Raw genomic sequence first — 17,013 nt, forward strand, 5'->3', positions numbered from 1 at the left:
GAGAACGAGGGCCGCCAATCCTCAGCCACCTGTGCAAGCTGGTAAGCATCGGAACTGGGACCGACGGCTCCTGCAGCTGCTCCGGAGCCCAGCTCGAGGCCACACCTCGCCCCATGCCCCGGCCTTGACTCCTCCAGCCACGAGGGCTCAAACACTTCCTGAGCCTGCACACATGCACCTTGGGGGAAGCAACGCTCAACCAGACATGCACCTGTCCCTGGGATGTCTCATTCCAACAGAGTGGTCATTCCATACAACATAGAAGCAGCTGGGCTCTAAAACAGAGGTGAAGAATGGACTGCTTTGGAAATCTCTCCTTCCTGAGTTCCTTCCTGAACCCTAAGCATTCGGTGCAGCTGTTAAGACACCGCTCGGGATGCTCACATCCCATCCGTGAGGGCCTGGGTTCAAGTTCCAGCTCCGCCTCTGATTCCAGCACCCTGCTGGTGCACACCTGAGAGGCAACAGTGATGGCTCAAGCACGTGGGTCCCTGCCACCCACATGGGAGACCCAGAATGAGTTCTCAGCTCCTGGCTTCTGTCCGCACAGCCCTGGCGGCTGGGAACATCTGGAAAGTAAACCAGCAGATGGGAGATACACACACACACACACACACATACGTGCCTTTCAAATACAACGAAAATAAATCAATTTTTAAAACTGTCTTTCTGGGGCTGGCGCTGTGGCATAGCAGGTAAAGCCACCTCCTGAGGTACCAGCATCCCACATGAGTGCCAGTTTGCATCCTGGCTGCTCCACTTCCGATCCAGCCCCCTGCTAATGCACCTGGGAAAGCAGCAGAAGATGGCCTAAGTTCTCAGGTCCCTGCCACCCCTGTGGGAGCTCCTGGCTCCTGGCTTCAGATCAAACCAGCTCCAGCCATTTGGGGAGTGAAGCGGCAGATGGAAGCTCTATCTCTAACTCTCCCTCTCTCTGCCTCTGCCTCTCTGTAACTCTGCCTTTCAGATAAATAAGTAAATCTTAAAATGAAACTGTTCTTAAATTGGCTCTAAATCTGCATTCCTGTGCCTTCCATTTGGTTCTCTGCCTTCTTAAAATGAAGCGCTTGACATTTTCAGGTGATCCTCACGTCCCTGCTGTCTACTTTCCATGGGGCCAGCAGCCTAATTTCTTTTCAAGTCCTGGCTCTTGCCATTGCCCCGCCCTCACTCAGGCCACCGCCCACCCCACACCCCTTCAGGGCCACCCAACAGCCAAGCTGGGCTCCTCCTTTGCTGTTCTCAGTTGGGGTTCTCTGGAAAACTCCAGAGTCAGGAGGCCGGAGTTCCAATCCTGTTCTGCAATGATGGGCAAGGCCCCGAGCTGCTCTGAGCCCGATTTCTTCATCCGTGAAATGGGGACAGCAATACTTGCCCCACCTGACCAGGTGGCAAGGAGGAGCTGGGATCCTGAGCGTGAACGTAGCCCACGATGCCGCCGAGGGGGCAGGCCCCGAGGTGTCCCGGTCCTCGGGAGGAGCTGAGTCTGGCTTCAGGGTTAGCTGTTTGCAAGGCCGGGAGCAGGTGCTTTGAGGCTGAGGAGCTGAGGAAGGCAGGGTCCCTGCCCCGCAGGAGCTCTGGATCCTGGGGTGGCTCTTCCGGCTGTCCTCAGCTCCTCCTGGGACAAAAGCTTGTCCCTGTGACCTGCCAGGTAGCCTGATGCAGACGGGCCTGGTCCTGTGCATGAGCCAAGGGGACCAACCAGGAAGGGGCGACACCTCTGTGTAGTCACAACCTCAGGAGGGGGGCAGGACTTCTTAGATGTCCATTTCACAGATGAGGAAACTGAAAATTCGGATCCATCTGGTTTCCAAGCAGGGGAGGGGGGTGCTCCACCTGGCTGTGGAAAGGGCAGGATCCAGGGAGACACTGTCGTTTGAGGCCTCTGATCAGTGGGAATGAGGAGGCAGAAGGGGCCCCACCTAGTAGGTACTTCCAAAGAGAGGAATGAAGATGCTGGGAGCAGGGTCTGTGGTCCAGCCAGGCCTCTGGGCTGGAGACAAGAGCGCACTTCCTTCAGGACTCAAAGGATGCAAGCCTGATTTCCCATGACCACCAGGGAAAAACCCAAGGCCCAGCCTCCAGGATTCTCTCCTCCCTCCCTCAGACCAGCACCAAACCACAGAGCAGTGCGAAGAGCCCTGACTCAGAAGGCCCGGCTGGGACAGCCAGCTCTGCACACTGGGCAGGTTTTCCCTGGCAAGACGTTGCCCAACATGGGCCTCAGTGTCTGCATCTGAAAAATGGGCCCAAGAAACCTCCTGTCTTCCACGTTCCCACGAGGTCCCGTAGTGGGGCCAGACCTCGCAAATGTCTGATCAGTCCAACTTTCAGCCCGCCTCCCTCTTCTCCCTGTTCCTCGCCTGCCCCGCCCCACTCCCACTGATGTTATCAGAAAGGCTCAGAAGCAATCCTAACTCTGATGTACGAAGTCCCCGGCCCCAGCCAAGCCCTCTGCACCAGAGCTTTGGGGTGATGCCAGGAGCGAGTTCCCCAAGTCGGAGGAAGCCAGGCTGGGGAGGTGGCATTCCAGAAGGCAGTCAGAGAGTGAGTCAGGGCTGGGGCGGCCCTCCCCCTCGCTGGCTTCCGGCCCAGGCCCAGACTGCATTTGCATACATCTGCATATATGCAAGTTTCACCTGTGCACACTGGCAGGGCTGGGGAAGACACCTGTGCAGGGGCATGGAGGGCAGCCAGTCAGCCGGGCTGCAGCATCCAACCCAGAACCCTGGGCTGCGGCTCTTTGCCCACCAGAGGCCTGTCTCAGTGAACCCAACTGAGCTGCCCGGCTGGACCCTCAGCAGCATCCTTGCTGGGACAGTCCCCAGACACACTCCCTGGGCTTGCCCCTGAGCCACCCTTCTCAGGCCACCTTCCTTTCCACTGCCTCTCTGTCCCAGGCCCTAGGGCCCGCCCCCATCCTCCATCCAACTGGGCTCTCTGCCATCCGACTCTCCCCCCACCCACCAGGTGCCCAGGATGTCCCTGGGACGCCTCTCTCCTCCATCCTTGTCCTTGCCCATGTCCCCAGGCCCCTTTTGAAGTTTTCAGTTGGCGTTCAAGACCCTCCACGGTTCAGACCTTCCCGACACTCGGCCTCAACACTATGTCTACTTTCTTACCTTCCAGTCACATAGATGGGAGCCCTGTCCACACCTCTGGGCCTCAGTCTCATCTGTAAAATGGAGACAAGAATAGGAGTCCTTTGGGTGAAGATTCGACGAGGAGATGCATTCAAAGCACATCCAGCAGACAGGTCCACATCACTGTCAGCCATTGTTGGTGTAATCGCCTCTCCAACTGCCTTCTATAAAGGGCACCTCTCTCTCTGGAGCCTCCTCCCCCTTCCCATTCTTCAGCCCTCCTCTGCCCTTCCCAAGTGGTGCTTGGGTAAAGCACCCAAGTAGCGGGTAAAGCCGCCGCCTGCAGTGCTGCATCCCATATGGGCCACGGTTCGAGTCCCAGCTGCTCCACTTCCGATCCAGCTCTCTGCTGTGGCCTGGGAAAGCAGTGGAAGGTGGCCCAAGTCTTTGGGCCCCAGCACCCGCAAGGGAGACCCAGAGAAAGCTCCTGGCTTCAGATAGGCACAACTCCGGCCGTTGTGGCCAATTGGGGAGCAAACCATCGGATGGAAGACCTCTCTCTCTCTGCCTCTCCTCTCTCTGTGTAACTCTGACTTTCAAATAAATAAATAAATCTTTTAAAAGGGGGGGGGGGCTGGTTGACTTGGGTTCAGCTGTTAGGTAAGCGATGTAACCTCCTGTGCCCCGATCTCCTCCTCTGTGAAGTGGGGACAACCTTGTCCCTGTCACAGAATTCTTACGATGATTAAGCGGAACCGTGCATCTGAGGGCTTAGTCTAGTGCTCGGAACACAGACAACACCTGGGTTTTAGCTGTTCTTGTCATTACTGTCTTACCCAGGGTACAAGGCTCCCCTCCTCCCTCAAAGGCTGGGCAACAGGCGCCCAAGCGCTCTTCAGTGTCATCTCCAGGGCCAATGCCTTCATCCTCATCCTTCGGTGCCCCAGGCAGCCAGCGCCCCCCCCCCCCACCCTCCTTCCCTGCGGAAAGGGACCGAGGCAGCCAGGCAGCGACCCAGGCAGCTCCCCTGGCTGCTGGTCTGGGGGGCACGTGCCACCACCATTTGGGCTGCGGAGCGGAGTGGATCTCCCTGCAGACAGGTGAGTCAGCTCAGAGGCTGGGAGGGGCCTCCAGGGGACGGGCAGATCAGTGTGAGCAGATGCTGTGGCTCCCCCAGCACACAGCCCTCAGTCGCCTGCCAGGACCAACTCCTCTACCCACCTCCCCAGGTGCTGCTGCCTTTTCCAGGCAACAGTTGGCGAACTTCTAGTCATCTTTTTCCAAGGAGCCTTAACCAGGGCGATGGACAAGGGAGGGGAGACCGAAGGCTGGGAGAGGTGCAGGGGCCACTGCCTCCTCCTTAAATAGAGAGGCCTGGGTTCAGCCACCCTCCCCCCACCTCCAGCTGAGTCTGCTAGGGGAGGGTTCAGGCGAAAAGGGGTGGGACACAGGTGCCACTCACCCTAGCTCAGCCTGCCCTGCCTCCACACAGGCCTGGGGCTGTGAGCCCAATGCAGGGGCACCCGGAGCCAGATCCTGCATTGGAGGCTTTTTGGTAATTGCCACTTTTCTCACTCTGAGGCGCAGGGGTGCGGGAGCTTGTGCGTTGCCCACCCCCACCTCCCAGACAACTGGCTCTGCTCTGCTCCACAGCCCCAAATAGGAATCCAAGACCCGACCAATCTTTGTTTTATGAAAGAAAAAGCCTAGGTCTCCAGAATTTGGCCTAGGAATCGGAAAGTGAAACCGATAAACCCATTGTCCAGCCCCTCCGCAGGATCCAGGGCGAGTCGTGTGCGCGCGCCCGTGTGGCGGGTGCGCTCTGTATGCACGCGCTGCGGCCGTGTGCGGGCCGCAGGTGTCGTGGGAGTGCGTATCTGAGTGTCCGACCGTGTGTGTTACGCGCGGTGCTGTGCGCGCCCGTGCACACACTCACTTCGCTGTTCCTTGCTCGAAGCCCATCCTGCTCCCGCCCAGACCGGGCGTCTCCGGCTCCCACCCAGACTTCGGCCGAACGCCCCTGTTTCCCTGCCTGGGTCTGGGAGGGTCTGAAGACCGGGGCTGAGCAGACTTCGTTCCCGGCATGGTAAATTCGTTGTAGCCGGGTTGGTCTCGGGCCTCCCGCCTGCTCACCGCATTCCCCCGCGGCGCTAGGCGCGCCGGCCCGCGATCTGTCCACCCGGGTCCGGTGCGGGTCCCTCCCTCAGGTTCAACGGGTGCGCGGTTGGGGCACCCAGCGGAGAACTCCCGCGCCCCTGGCCATCGAGGCCCGCGCCTACGCCATCGAGGCCCCGACCCCGAGCCACTTCCAGCTCCGCGCTCGGCCCAGTTTAGCGCCGCGTGGTTTCTTCGCAGCGCAGAGCGCCTCCGTCTCAAATTCGACACCGCCCCGGCCCTGGTTGACCGTTTTATTTGGGGGGAGGGGAATCTTGATCAAAGAATTGCTCAATTTTGTTTTCAGCGTGCTTGGTGACTTCACACACGTGTGTACTTAAAACGTCTCAGCCGATCTCAAAAAGAAAGACTTCCCGGAGCGAGGCTGCAAAAACAAGGACCAAGCCGGGAGAGCGACGCTGAGGTCGGAGCCGGAGCCCCTCGTGGGGGAGGGGGCTGTCCCAGTGCCCAGGTCGCGGTGGCCTCGTCTCTCCCCTCTCCCCCGGGAGCTTCTCCTGACTCTGGGAAAATGAGGCAGGAACTCCAGCCACCCAGAAAGCTCTCATCGGGGAGCGGAGGTGAGAGCCCAAGGGAGCGCGCGGCCACGCTGGCAGGGGCCTCGGTGCTTAGGGTGGTGTCCTGCCCGCGCCAGCGCTGGTTAAGTGCTCGATCCGAAAGAAGAAAATCGACACAAAGATTCCACGGAAAAGTCAACTCGGAGGGGTGCGCAGGCTCCGGCAGATGGCCCTTCCCTTCCCCAGGTCTCGCTGAACCGGGGGCTCCGTGCGCCGCCACGCACCGGCAGGCTCGGGCCACAAGCTGCTTCCTTTCCCTTCACCCTCGTGCCAAGCCGAATTGTTCGCGAAGTTTCCCCAAGCCGAGTTACTAAGAAAGGCCCAGCCAAATGGAATTCAAAGCCCACTGAGAGCAGACAAAACTAAACTGAAATTTCGTTTGGTGATGGGAGATAGGCTGCCAGGTGGGGTGGAGGCGACCCCGGCGCGGATAGTCCCGGAACAGCCGCCGAGCGCTAGCGCTGGGGTCACGGTCGAAGCGCATTTCCGAGGACACAGATCCGTACAGGTGCCGCTCCGAGAGCCCGCTCGAATCTGCTGGCCTTGGCTCCTGACTTAAGGCGCAGACGCGGGAGGCGGGCACCCTGCGCGCCCGCCGTGAGTTTGGGGTGCCGGTTCCGACGGAATTCCTGCTACTGGGAGGCTCGCAACTTGAATTAACCTCAAGCGAGGAACGCATCCCCCACCCCCTCCCCCGCATCCCGCGCCGCGTAGGTTTATGAAACCAGATTGGGTGGGATGCCCCTTTGCCCAGCTGGTGGCGAAGAGAGATCGCGCCGCGCACGGCGTGAGTTGGGTCCGGCCGTCAGTGCAGTGTCCCCACCCCAGACCCCAAAGTCTGCCCCTAGGGCATCGCTTTGGTGCCCGGGTCCTCTTTCGGAGAGCTTTTGGGTTCTCCGCTTTCCGGCTTTTGTCGGGAGCCCGGGACTGAAGGTTTGGCTGACACAAGAGAGTTGGTTTTGTCTGCCTGCCTGCCTTCTCCCCCCTCCCCCACTCCCTCCTCGGTTTTATTATGTTTTGGGATTTGGCTTTTTGCAAGTCATCATAAAGCAAGTGACAAAAGCTTGGCTTCTTACTTCAGCCCTGTCCTTTTATCCTTTCTGGATAAGCTAGTTTCAGGGACTGGGAAATGCCTAAACCAACGTATCACGGCCAGCAACTTGGTGGCTGAGCCGGCACAGAAATCCAGGCCTCTGGTCTCCCGGGGCGGGGGAGCCCTCCTTGCTTTGGGATCAAATGCCCCTCACTGCCCCCTCCTGGCCCCCTCCCCAGCACTTCCCCCTTTCCTGGGGTGGGCCGGATGGCGGCTCCTCCTGGGAGGAGTCCAGCTTTGGAGGAAAAGCCCCCATCACCTGCTCCAGCCCCACACCCTTTGGAGTGTGGGAGGGGGAGCCCGTGGGAGGGAGGCCCTGGCACAGAGTGGGCTGTCTTCACTTGCAGGTTAGTGCCTACTCAGCAGAGTTTTTTGTGAAAATGCACAGAGCCTGAATGCTGCCTTTGATAGAATAGGGTGTTTCCTGCCGCTGCATACAGGTGAGGCTCCTGTCTGAGCTCAGAGGAGTCCTGAGAGCTCACAGGCAACACAGGCCACGGAGGTCCCAGCTTTGTAGGAAGCCCAAGGCCAACCGCTGTGGATACCTGCCAGAAAATCCACTCGCACCCCTCCTTGCTAGGTCCAGCCCAGAAAGGACCTGGGTGCCTGGCGCTGGGAGGAAGTGGCCTGCCACTCAGCTTTCCAATGCCAGCTCAAATGAACCTCCTCTGGGAAATCATCCCTGCCAGCCCACCCTTTCTCATGCTCCTGCAGAGGCCACCCTGGGACCCCACCAGGACAGTGTTGTTTGATGGTGGCAGAAAGGAAGGTTTGGACAGATACTCACAGGTTCCCAGCCCCTGCTCTAAGGAGATGGTGGCGGGGTTGGAGTTTGGGGCAAGAAGGGGAGAGGTGGCCCCACGGAGAGATGGCATTTCTCCACGGAGCAACCCCCGTACCCTGTGGGATAAAAGGAGAGTGGGTGTTCCAACTGTCCAGAGGACGGGACTCTCCTGCAAAGCTGCTTCTTCTGATCTCCCAGACCTCGGGGTGGAGAGCTCCAATCTGTCCATTCTTGGGGAGCCCAGACTTCCCCTCCCTCCCTAGCACATGACCCTGAATTTCAATAACCCCTGCACATTCTTGCGATTTTCTGTCTCTCCAAGGAGATTTGGGGTTGGCCACCACCCAGTGCCTTCCATCTCTCTCTCTCTCTCTGACCATTTTCCTTTTCTACCCTCCAAATCTGTGACTGCTCCCTTCACTCTCAGCCCTGATAATGAAAGCCTGCATGTGTGCAAACATTAACATCCCTGCCAAGTTGCACACTCAAGTGGGCAAAAGCTGTGAGTAAAGGCCGGGGAATCTGCCAGCCCTGATGTGAAGCAGCTGAGATGTGTGTGCACAGGTACCGGTCAGAGCGTCAGTACTGTACATAAATGTTCCTACGCTGGGGTTTTCTGTACTTTTGAGTGTGTACACCAGAGTTTACTTGGGCATAGTGCTTTTATTCAGAGAGGTTGCTGTTCACCTTTGGGTATGCAGATGTGTGCAGTTTGCTACAACTTGCAGCCTGCAAATTCATCCATTCACAGAGGGGATGCTAGGGTGAGCAGCTCTGTGGACACCTGTATGTTGGTACATGCAAGTGCATATGTTGTATGAGTCCGTGTGTGGTCGTGTACGTGCGGCAACAGATGCTCGTATACGTGAACGTATGTCCACCAAGGCCTTGGGCAGGTTGAGAGACGGGTCCAGCACAGAGTCTGGAAAATAAGGCCAGGGAGACCCGCCCGCCCAGTTTCCTGTGCCCTCCCAGGAGCCATCAAACTAAGACTCATCTCCCACTCCCGGATTTTGTCCGGGGTCACGCAAGGCCTTAGCCTCCCGCGGCGCCAGGAAAGGCGGGGTGCCACATGGGCAGAAGCCCAGACGGCAGATCCCTCCTGCAGCCTCGGGGGCCAGCCCGAGCTGCGGTGTCGCAACCACACCGGGGGCCCTGCCGGAAGCGGAAGCCGGCCGGGGAGGGGGCGGGAGTCGCTGCGGCGGCGGTCGCGGCGTGCCAGGCCCGGGGCGCCCCGCGGGGCCATGCGCGCCCTGCGCGTGCGGGGCCGGCTGGGCGCCGGGCGGCACCCTCCCAGCTCGGCGTCTGTTTACCAACAAAGTGCCGGCGCTCGGCGGCGACGCATTCCAACGCGCTGAATAAGCCGCCGGCGCGGGCCGCGGCTGCGACTCCCCAGCAGGTCGGTGGCGGTGGCACCAGGATCTGCGCGCCGATCCCACGAACGCGGGCTTGTGGCGTCCCGGCAGCCGCCGTGCCTCGCCCACTGTGCAGCTCCCCTCGCCCCTTGCGCATTCCAGGCCGGCGACTCCCTAGCGTTTCTGCCACGGTTACCGAGGTTCCCAACTGCACCCCTCTCCGAGAAGCTAAATGCGCCCGGAGCGAACGCACTGTCCCCCTCCCTTTTCCCCACCACGGGCAGCCCCGGGGGCGGGTCCCGGCGCCGGGCCTCCGTGAGGTCACTGCGAACCGCAGCCAATCCGTGGCGTCCAAGTGGGCGGGGCCCCCGTCGGGGCCCGGGAGCCGAACTGGATGCAGAGGAGGGGGTGCCCCATGAATTTAGGGGGGGAGGGGGAAAGCCATGGGGGGTACCCACCCGGAACCCTTTCCCGGGCGCGCCCTCTCCGCTGGAAGAGGCTCAGAAAGACACTTTCCCCAGGATCCTAAGTGTGGGGGCGGCTGCCTGGGGGTCTTGTCCGGCCTAAGGCCCCAGGCTCGGGAGAGTTGGCGGCGGGAACGAAGGACGTGCGGGGCCATGGCCTAGGCCCCTGGGCTTCGGCTCCGGCCGCAATGACCTCTTTGCCCTGCCCCCTCCCTGGCCGGGACGCCTCCAAAGCTGTCTTCCCGGACCTCTCCCCCCTCCCGTCGCTTGGCCTCCTGCCCGCAACCACAGCCTCCCCCGATTTGCCCTACTCCGGCCCGTACGGCCACCTTCTGTCTTACCCCTACACCGGGCCGGCCACCCCCAGCGACTCCTACCTGCCCTGCCAGCAGCCCGCGGCGCCCGCTCAGCCCCTTTGCGGCCCCGCCGAGCACCCGCAGGAAGCGAAGGCAGGTAAGTGCGACCGCGGCGGCTCGCCCACCTGTAGGGTCTCGCTCCTGTGCGCCCCGGAATTTCGCCCTCGCCTGGCTGGACGCTGCTAGCGGGATTCAAACCTTGCTCGACTTCACGAGATCTGGGGTGGGGGGAGGGTGAAGGGATAGGCGGGAGACGGGGTGGGGGGGCTGTAGGAGGGGCGGGGGCGAGTCGGTCTCGATCTCCTTTCCAAACCGACCTGGTTTCGATTTGCAGCCGCGTGAAAGCCGGCGGCGTGAGGGCTTCCCCCTCCCCCAGCTGCCGGGCTGTGTGCACCCTCGTGTAACGGAACACTGAAGCAGTGCAGCTGTGGGGGTGGGCGCCCAGCCTCCCGCCCCTGCCTTCCCTCCCTTCCCCAGGTCGACCCGCTGCGCGTTGGTCTGGGTTTAGAAAGGAGTGCTCCGGCCAAACCCTGAGACACAGAAACGCGGTCTTTTCTCTCCCTTGCCGCACCGGCGGGCAGGCAGACCCGCGCAAGCCCTGGACCCCCACCCTGGCCTGGCAGAATTTGGGGCATCGGGCCCCACCATGCATTGCACTCAGAATGTAGCCACAGCCTGGGAAAGCGGCTCTGGTCTCTCCAAGGCCACCTCAGCCTTCCCGCTGTCATTCCCACCCCTTGCCTTTTTAGTACCTGGGTCTCTAGTTCCCATTGCCTGGAGCCAAGTTGAGCTCCTGAAACAGTGCTCCGTGGGAGGCCTCAAAGAGGTCTAAGAGCTGGCCTCTGTTCCCGGCACTGGGCTCCGCCTGCCCCATTGTGCACAGGCAGGAGTGCTTGGTAAACTCCTGGAGATGCTTTCTTGTGTTCCACTTCCCACAGCCATCTCGCTGGCTCCAGCTTAGACGGCAGGGCTCCTACACTCCGTGCCCTGCACCTCGCTGTGCCACGGTTCTTTGGCGCCATCCGCTCTATGGCTGCACACCACCCACCCGGTGACTTGGGGCCAGCCAGTCCAGGACCCAGCGGTCCCTTCTCCCTCCCCGGTCGCTCTGATGCACGGTCACAGCCTGGAGTGCCTCTAGGATTGGGGAGCTTCCCTTAAATTGTACACAAGGAGGAGCCGAGGGAGGCCTGCAGGCAGGGTGTACAGGGGTCAAGGACCCGCCTGCTTTCCAGGCTCCCGGCCCGGGCCGATCAACATCACGGCAGGAGAGCAGGAAAGAGGATTTTTAGGTTTAGGTTTTCCCCCAGCGCCCCGGGAAAGGTTAACTGCCTTTTGTGGCAGAGCTGGGGCTGCCTCTCCAGGCTGTTGGAGAGGACAGGCAGTGCGAGGAAGAGGGGTAGAACCACGGGATAAGTGTGCACAAAAGGAGCCTTCCCCTAGGTATAGGCGAGTTTGGTGTGTTGGGTGCGTGTGTTTGGGAGCGGCATGGAGACAACACGACCTTGCCCTTAAGAGACACGTTGGCTGCGGGGTGGGTGGTGGCGTCCTGTCTTCCACACATCTCGCCTCCCCTTTGGTGTAAGGACGGCGCAGTGGGGAGTTGCTCTGCAGACTTTCCCGGGTCCAGCGAAGCACACGGACACACAGCAGTCCCTGGGTCGGCGAGGGGAATTTTCTTCGCCAGAACTGCGGGGGCTGGGCCCATTCGAGCAAGAATGAGGGGATGTGACAGAGCTTGGGGGTCCTTCTTTTAGCCCCAGTCTGTGTCCGCCCCAGCCTCAGGGAAAGGTTTGGCTCCCAAACCGTCCAGCATTTGTGCCTGGAGGGAGGCCCTGGGGCAGATCCAGTTGCGACTCGCTGCAACTGGTGCGGCGGTGGCAGACTGCGAGGGGGTCTCGTCCTGGAGTTCAGAAGTGAGGGTCTGCCCCGATGGTGCCAGAGAGGCACGGGTGGTCGCCCGAGGAGCAGCCAAGCCAGGAGTTGAGAGCCCTGGCGTGGAAGGGACTGGCGCAGGCGGGAGCGGGAGCCCAATGGTTTTTCTGGGAATTGGCTGAGGCAGGGGTCGAAGGGGGTGGATCTGAGAAGCGCACAGCGCCTGGGGCCTGGGTGAGGGATGCGGGGGAGGTGAAGGCAACTGGTGACCACGCCGGGGACCTGGCTGTTTAGGGGAGGGAGCCGGGCGTGCTGTCGGCTGTTGCAACCGTGGGGCTCGCCGGTGTGGGACGCGGCGCACGCTGCCCTCAGCCCGCCTGCGGTTCCACCGTTTCACGCACTCCACAACCGTCCACCTGAGACAGTCTTTGGGGTCCCTGGAGTGGCACAAGTTTGGGGAAGAGTGGACCCCTGCCCCCACACTCTGGGACATCAGGCTGTCCACAACTGAGGGCCATGGAGAGAGCGAGGCGGGCAGGTAGTGACCAGCTCTCCCGTCGTGGCCTTGCAGCTCTCACTGTCCTGGCCCCCAGGGATCCCCAGTGCGCGGGCTGCTCAGTGGAGGATGGGGCCGCCCCGGCGTCTGGAGTCCCTGACCACCGGTCCGGTGAGCCAGCTGTCACTTTTCCTGCAGGGTGCGCCTCGGGAGAGGGCCGGCCCGTTCCAGCAGGCGAGGCCACGGCAAACCCTGGGGGGTCACTCCGACACTGGCCTTGGAGGCCCGCAAGGCTGAGCCTCTCTGACTCATTCCCATCTCGGCAGCCGGAGGGTGCCACGCGGACACTCTCTGGGGCCTCTGAGCTTTGACTTTGCATCCGTGCGCCTGGAATGCCCTGCCCCCATCCTCTCTGAACCTCAGCCCAGCCCCGCCCCACCCCAGGCCGGCTGCTTGGCACCCTGGTTGAACTCCGACCTCGCACCGGGGATGCCCCCGTATCCTGGCTCTGGTTCTTGGCACTGCAGACCCAGTGCAGATGAGGCTGTGAAACCGTCCCACCCTCTCGCCATCCCCCCACACGCTGTCTGTGCTGCTCCCCCAGACTCGGAGAAGCCACCGCTGTCCCTGGAGTCCTCCGAGCCCTCGGAGCGGAGCCAGCAGGCCCCCGCCAAGAAGCTGCGCAAGCCCAGGACCATCTACTCCAGCCTGCAGCTGCAGCACCTGAACCAGCGCTTCCAGCACACGCAGTACCTGGCGCTGCCCGAGAGGGCCCAGCTGGCAGCGCAGCTCGGCCTCACCCAGACCCAGGTGGGGCCAGTCCCATCCCTGCGGAGCTAACCCGCCCCGGGTGTGCTCTGGGAACTCACAGGCCCCTGGCCCTGCTGTCACACTCCTCCAGGGAGTGTTCAGAGTGGGGGACATGGGTTAAAAGGCGGGACATGAGGTGCAGGAGGGTACGCCAGGCAGGGAGCACCGGGTGCCAGCTCAGAGGCGGGAGCTCAGGGGGCCCCCGGCGCTGCGGAGGACTCAGCTAGTGCTCCCCAGCCTCTGTTCCCTGTACCTGGGTCTGTTTGCCTTCGGCGGAACCCTTCCAGGCACACACTCCTCATCTCTCATTCTCTCCCCTTTTCTCCTCAAAGGTAAAGATCTGGTTTCAGAACAAACGCTCCAAATACAAGAAGCTCCTGAAGCAGAACTCTGGGGCACAGGAAGGGGACTTCCCCGGGAGACCCCCTTCCCTGTCTCCCTGCTCCCCACCCCTTCCATCCCTCTGGGATATGCCCAAGGCAGGAGCCCTGCCCGAGGCCGGTGGCTATGGCAACAGCTTTGGAGTGTGGTATCAGCATCACTCTGCAGATGTCCTGGCTCCACCCCAGATGATGTGAGTCCCAGGAAGGGTGGGTCACGCCCCCAGCCTCCTACAAAGCCCAGGACCCTGCCCACCTGCACCCCTCTGGGCGGGGAGGAAACCAGGTCCAGATGGGTTTTCTCGGGGGAGGAGGAGCTAGAGGAGGAAAAGGAGTGGGGTGGAGTTCTGTCCCCCTGACCCCAACAGCTAAATCAAAGACTTAACCACTGCTCCCCCCAACACCATGGACTGGACACCTTCCCTCCAGCTGGACCAAGGCTCAGGTGAGAGTCCTGCAGTTCTCACTGCCCCTCCCCGGGTCTCTGGTCTCCTCAGAAAGGACTGCAGCCCCCACCCCACCTCCCCCACTCCAGCCTGGGGGTGAAACCAGGAGGAAACTTGGAGTATTTTTCCAGTGTGTGTGCCTTGGGCTTTGCCCAGCCCATTTGTGAACAAAAGCAAAGCGGCCATCCACACAGTTAGACACTACGGGTTCCACCCAGCCACACACTAATTTGCCTGGTGGTCAGCCCATGAGTCCCACCCCCAGTAGCTCTTCATCATCCTGAGGGAGGAAGGATGCTGGGACACGGGCCTTCTGAAACAGACCGCTCTCTCGGAGTCTCCCTGTTGGAGTAGATACTGGATCCCGTTGTCTGCGATTCACTGGGTATTTATGAAGAGTCCATTCCCCCTCACCCCAGCACGACAGCTGTCAGACCCCTGTGCGCACCTCTTGGGAACCCAGGAGGGTGACACTTTGGGAGACCTGAGGACAAGCAGGCTCTCAGATGGCTGCAGGTGCAGGCATTCTGAATTGGGCACAGGGCCCCAGCACTTTGGCCTCTCCTGGTCTCTGCCCGAAGGAACCGCTCAGAGACATAACCTACTTGACTAGCATGCCCCCAGTTCTCAGACCATGAGCTGGCCAAGATTAAAGTTTGTACCAAAACCTGGGCCCTGGATTCGAGGTGTGTCTGTCTCCTGATTTCCTCTCTCACACTGACTTATCCTCCCCTGAGCCAGCACTCGGAGGCAGTGGGTTCTGGTTTCGCCTATGCCACTGGCTTGCTCTGTGATTCTAGCTCTCGAGCCTTCTAGCATCGCCCCATACTGTCACATGCTGCAGTGTAAAACAAAAGATGCTCACGCTGGGATGACCAAGGAAGGCCTGAGTGAGCCTTGCTGGCGAATTGTCTCCTGGCCCAGCTCTGGAGGGAGCCAGGCACCGCCCCCCCAACAGTGGGGGAGAAACCTTGCTCTCCTCTGGGAGAAGACACGCCCACTGAGCCACTCGGTCCACCTGGGGGAAGTAGAATGGCCCTTGCCTGCCGCAGCATGATGGGGAAGGGGAGGGAGGAAGGGACTAGAATTCTCCATCCAACACACATTTGTACAGCCTCTGCTCTGTGTTAGTTCCGGGGATACCAAGGCAGATGCCCCAGGCTAACAGGGAGCCAGAAAAATGAACAGTCATTTGTGTGGCAAGGGCAGAACCAGGGCTCCCCACCGCACAGCCGGCAGCCCAGGGCTAGGGGAGCTGTGGGGGAGGTCAGAGCACCAGGCCAGGAATAATCCAGGGAATCCAGCTCAGCGTGGCCCCAGGGGGTGGGGGAGGGGCTCCAGTTCCAGGCAAAAAGCTCCCAAGAGTCCACTGATTTCCCTCCTCCTGCCTAAACCTGTTCTTGGGACTGCAACTGGGGGCCGTCTCCCTCTGAGTGCAAAGCCCACTCAGGCACTGCTAGGAAAAGCCCAAATTGGGGTTACAGGTAGGACAGAGGGGGTGCCATGTTCCCGGGGAGCCGCCACCTCGGACCCCCGCAGTCAGCCCCTCCTCTCCTTGCTCTGTGTCAATGGCCGCCCCCTACCCCGCAAAACACACAGGCAGAGGGGTCTCTCGGGGAATGCAGGCGACATGGGGGGGCCAAAGCCATGATGCAAGGAACTCCGAGGAACTGGAGCGTACCCAGAGGAGAGGCATCGCCTGGTTCCTTCCCCCATGCCTGCCCCGCGCCCCCTCACCCCCATCTCCAACGAACGGTTGTCTGTCGGTGGCCTGGGCCCCGGGTGCCTTACCTGGGTCTTTGCTGAGGCCACAGGCCCTCAGGGCAGCTGTTCTCTCCCAGTGCAGGTTGCACACTCCCCTTTCCACAGTCCTGAGATAAGATCTACCGCCCATCTCGGAAAGGCTCCAAAGGCGAGATTAATTGGACAGCCCAACACGAGTCGCATCGTTAAAACAACAGCCCAGGTTGTAAAGTTGCGCAGCAGAAGGAGTGTAATTACTCTCCCAGCCAGAGGCCAGCGGAGCTGACTGCGGAGTGTGGGGGGGGGGAGCTTCCTTACCCCCATCACCCTTAACAGGGGAGGGGGGAACAGGAATCTCTTTTCCACTTGGGAGTTGAGCCAGTTCCCCTGGGATCCCGGGATCCCCAGTGGAGGAGGCGCCCCACACCCTGGAAGAAGCCCTGCTGGGAAAATTGGGTCTGCAGGGAGGGAGGGGGAACCAGACAGTCCAAGCCCTGCCGCCTGCTAGCTGTGTGACTTTGGGCAGGATACTGAACCTCTCTGAGCCTTCGTGTCCTGCCCTCTAAGACAGGAATACTAATAGCGCTTGCTTCGCAGGGTGGTGGTGATGATGAAATGGGATAGTGCTTGTAACACGCTTGACACGGTGCCTGGGTCATGGTGAGCACTGAACAGATGGCGTTCACGGCTGCTGTTTGGATTGTCAGGGAGGGGAGGGGTTAGGGCGGAGGTGAGTCCATGCTGCCATCCACCATTCACCTCTTGCCTCTGGCAGACCTGCCGCCCACAGGACTGGAGGCGGGACTCTGCACACGCCAGACTGCGCCCTAGAAGAGGCCAGAAAACGGGGACCTGCCCTGGCAGACGTCCCAGACACACGCTGGTACCTCCGAGGGGTCAGCCACACCCGGAAAGGGACACGGGGCGTCCCTCCTGCCGGGGTCACTCGCCTCCCCTCTCCGGTAGACTATTTCAAGACCTGCTCCCCATTCGCTCCCCCAACAAAATGAGATTCAATTAATTCAATTAAAGCAATTTTGGAAGCAGCTCCTGAAGGCTTTCAATGTGAGATAATTACAAGTAATTTGCTGCTGCGAAGAGGCAAAGGGCACCCGGGGTCTGGGGGAGACGGGGTGGCCCCCTCCCCCCCAGTGCAGGCGGCTCTGGAGGGACTCGGCGCTGCAATCTTTAACTGCCCTCCTATTGGCCAAATTACTTGCAGGTGGGAAGAGGGAGACTGTGGGGGTGCGGGGGAGACATGGGAGTGACAGAGGCCCCTCCTCCACCCCAAATCCGTTGTGCGGGGTGGGGGTGGGCAGCTGGTGGTTCCCGACAAAATGTCTGCATAGCCGCAGCAGCTGATTACTCAGCTCCAACCCTCATTCGAGCTTGGATGCCT

At 60.9% G+C, this 17,013-nt stretch overlaps 1 protein-coding gene and 1 long non-coding RNA gene across 10 annotated transcripts in view; one reads left to right on the top strand and one right to left on the bottom strand.

Annotated features, from left to right (window-relative positions):
* Positions 1-10,081, bottom strand: part of LOC133777303 (uncharacterized) — a 22,806-nt gene extending 12,725 nt beyond the window's left edge. For both annotated transcript variants that reach the window (XR_009868517.1, XR_009868516.1), the window contains exons 1-2: positions 9,990-10,081; positions 3,123-3,175 (exon numbers count right to left, since the gene is read on the bottom strand). This is a non-coding gene — a long non-coding RNA (uncharacterized LOC133777303). The remainder of the gene's footprint in view (positions 1-3,122; positions 3,176-9,989) is intronic.
* Positions 9,476-16,650, top strand: DLX4 (distal-less homeobox 4). Of its 8 annotated transcripts, none has more exons than XR_009868514.1 (5): positions 9,476-9,961; positions 12,840-13,045; positions 13,378-13,619; positions 15,713-16,274; positions 16,390-16,650. XR_009868514.1 is itself a non-coding variant. In XM_062216823.1 (5 exons), exons 1-4 carry the CDS (start codon positions 9,697-9,699, stop codon positions 16,236-16,238), a joined length of 618 nt encoding a protein of 205 aa, XP_062072807.1. In that variant the 5' UTR covers positions 9,476-9,696; the 3' UTR covers positions 16,239-16,274; positions 16,390-16,650. The 8 variants fall into 8 exon arrangements, 6 of the variants coding, with proteins under 6 accessions (XP_062072807.1, XP_062072802.1, XP_062072803.1 ...); XM_062216823.1 differs by lacking the exon at positions 13,378-13,619 and having other exon boundaries at positions 15,718-15,837; positions 16,212-16,274; XR_009868515.1 differs by lacking the exon at positions 16,390-16,650 and having other exon boundaries at positions 13,378-13,870; positions 15,718-16,319.
* Positions 16,651-17,013: the final 363 nt, after the last annotated feature.

The sequence above is a fragment of the Lepus europaeus genome, chromosome 18 (genome assembly GCF_033115175.1).
Source record: "Lepus europaeus isolate LE1 chromosome 18, mLepTim1.pri, whole genome shotgun sequence".
NCBI lineage: Eukaryota > Metazoa > Chordata > Mammalia > Lagomorpha > Leporidae > Lepus > Lepus europaeus.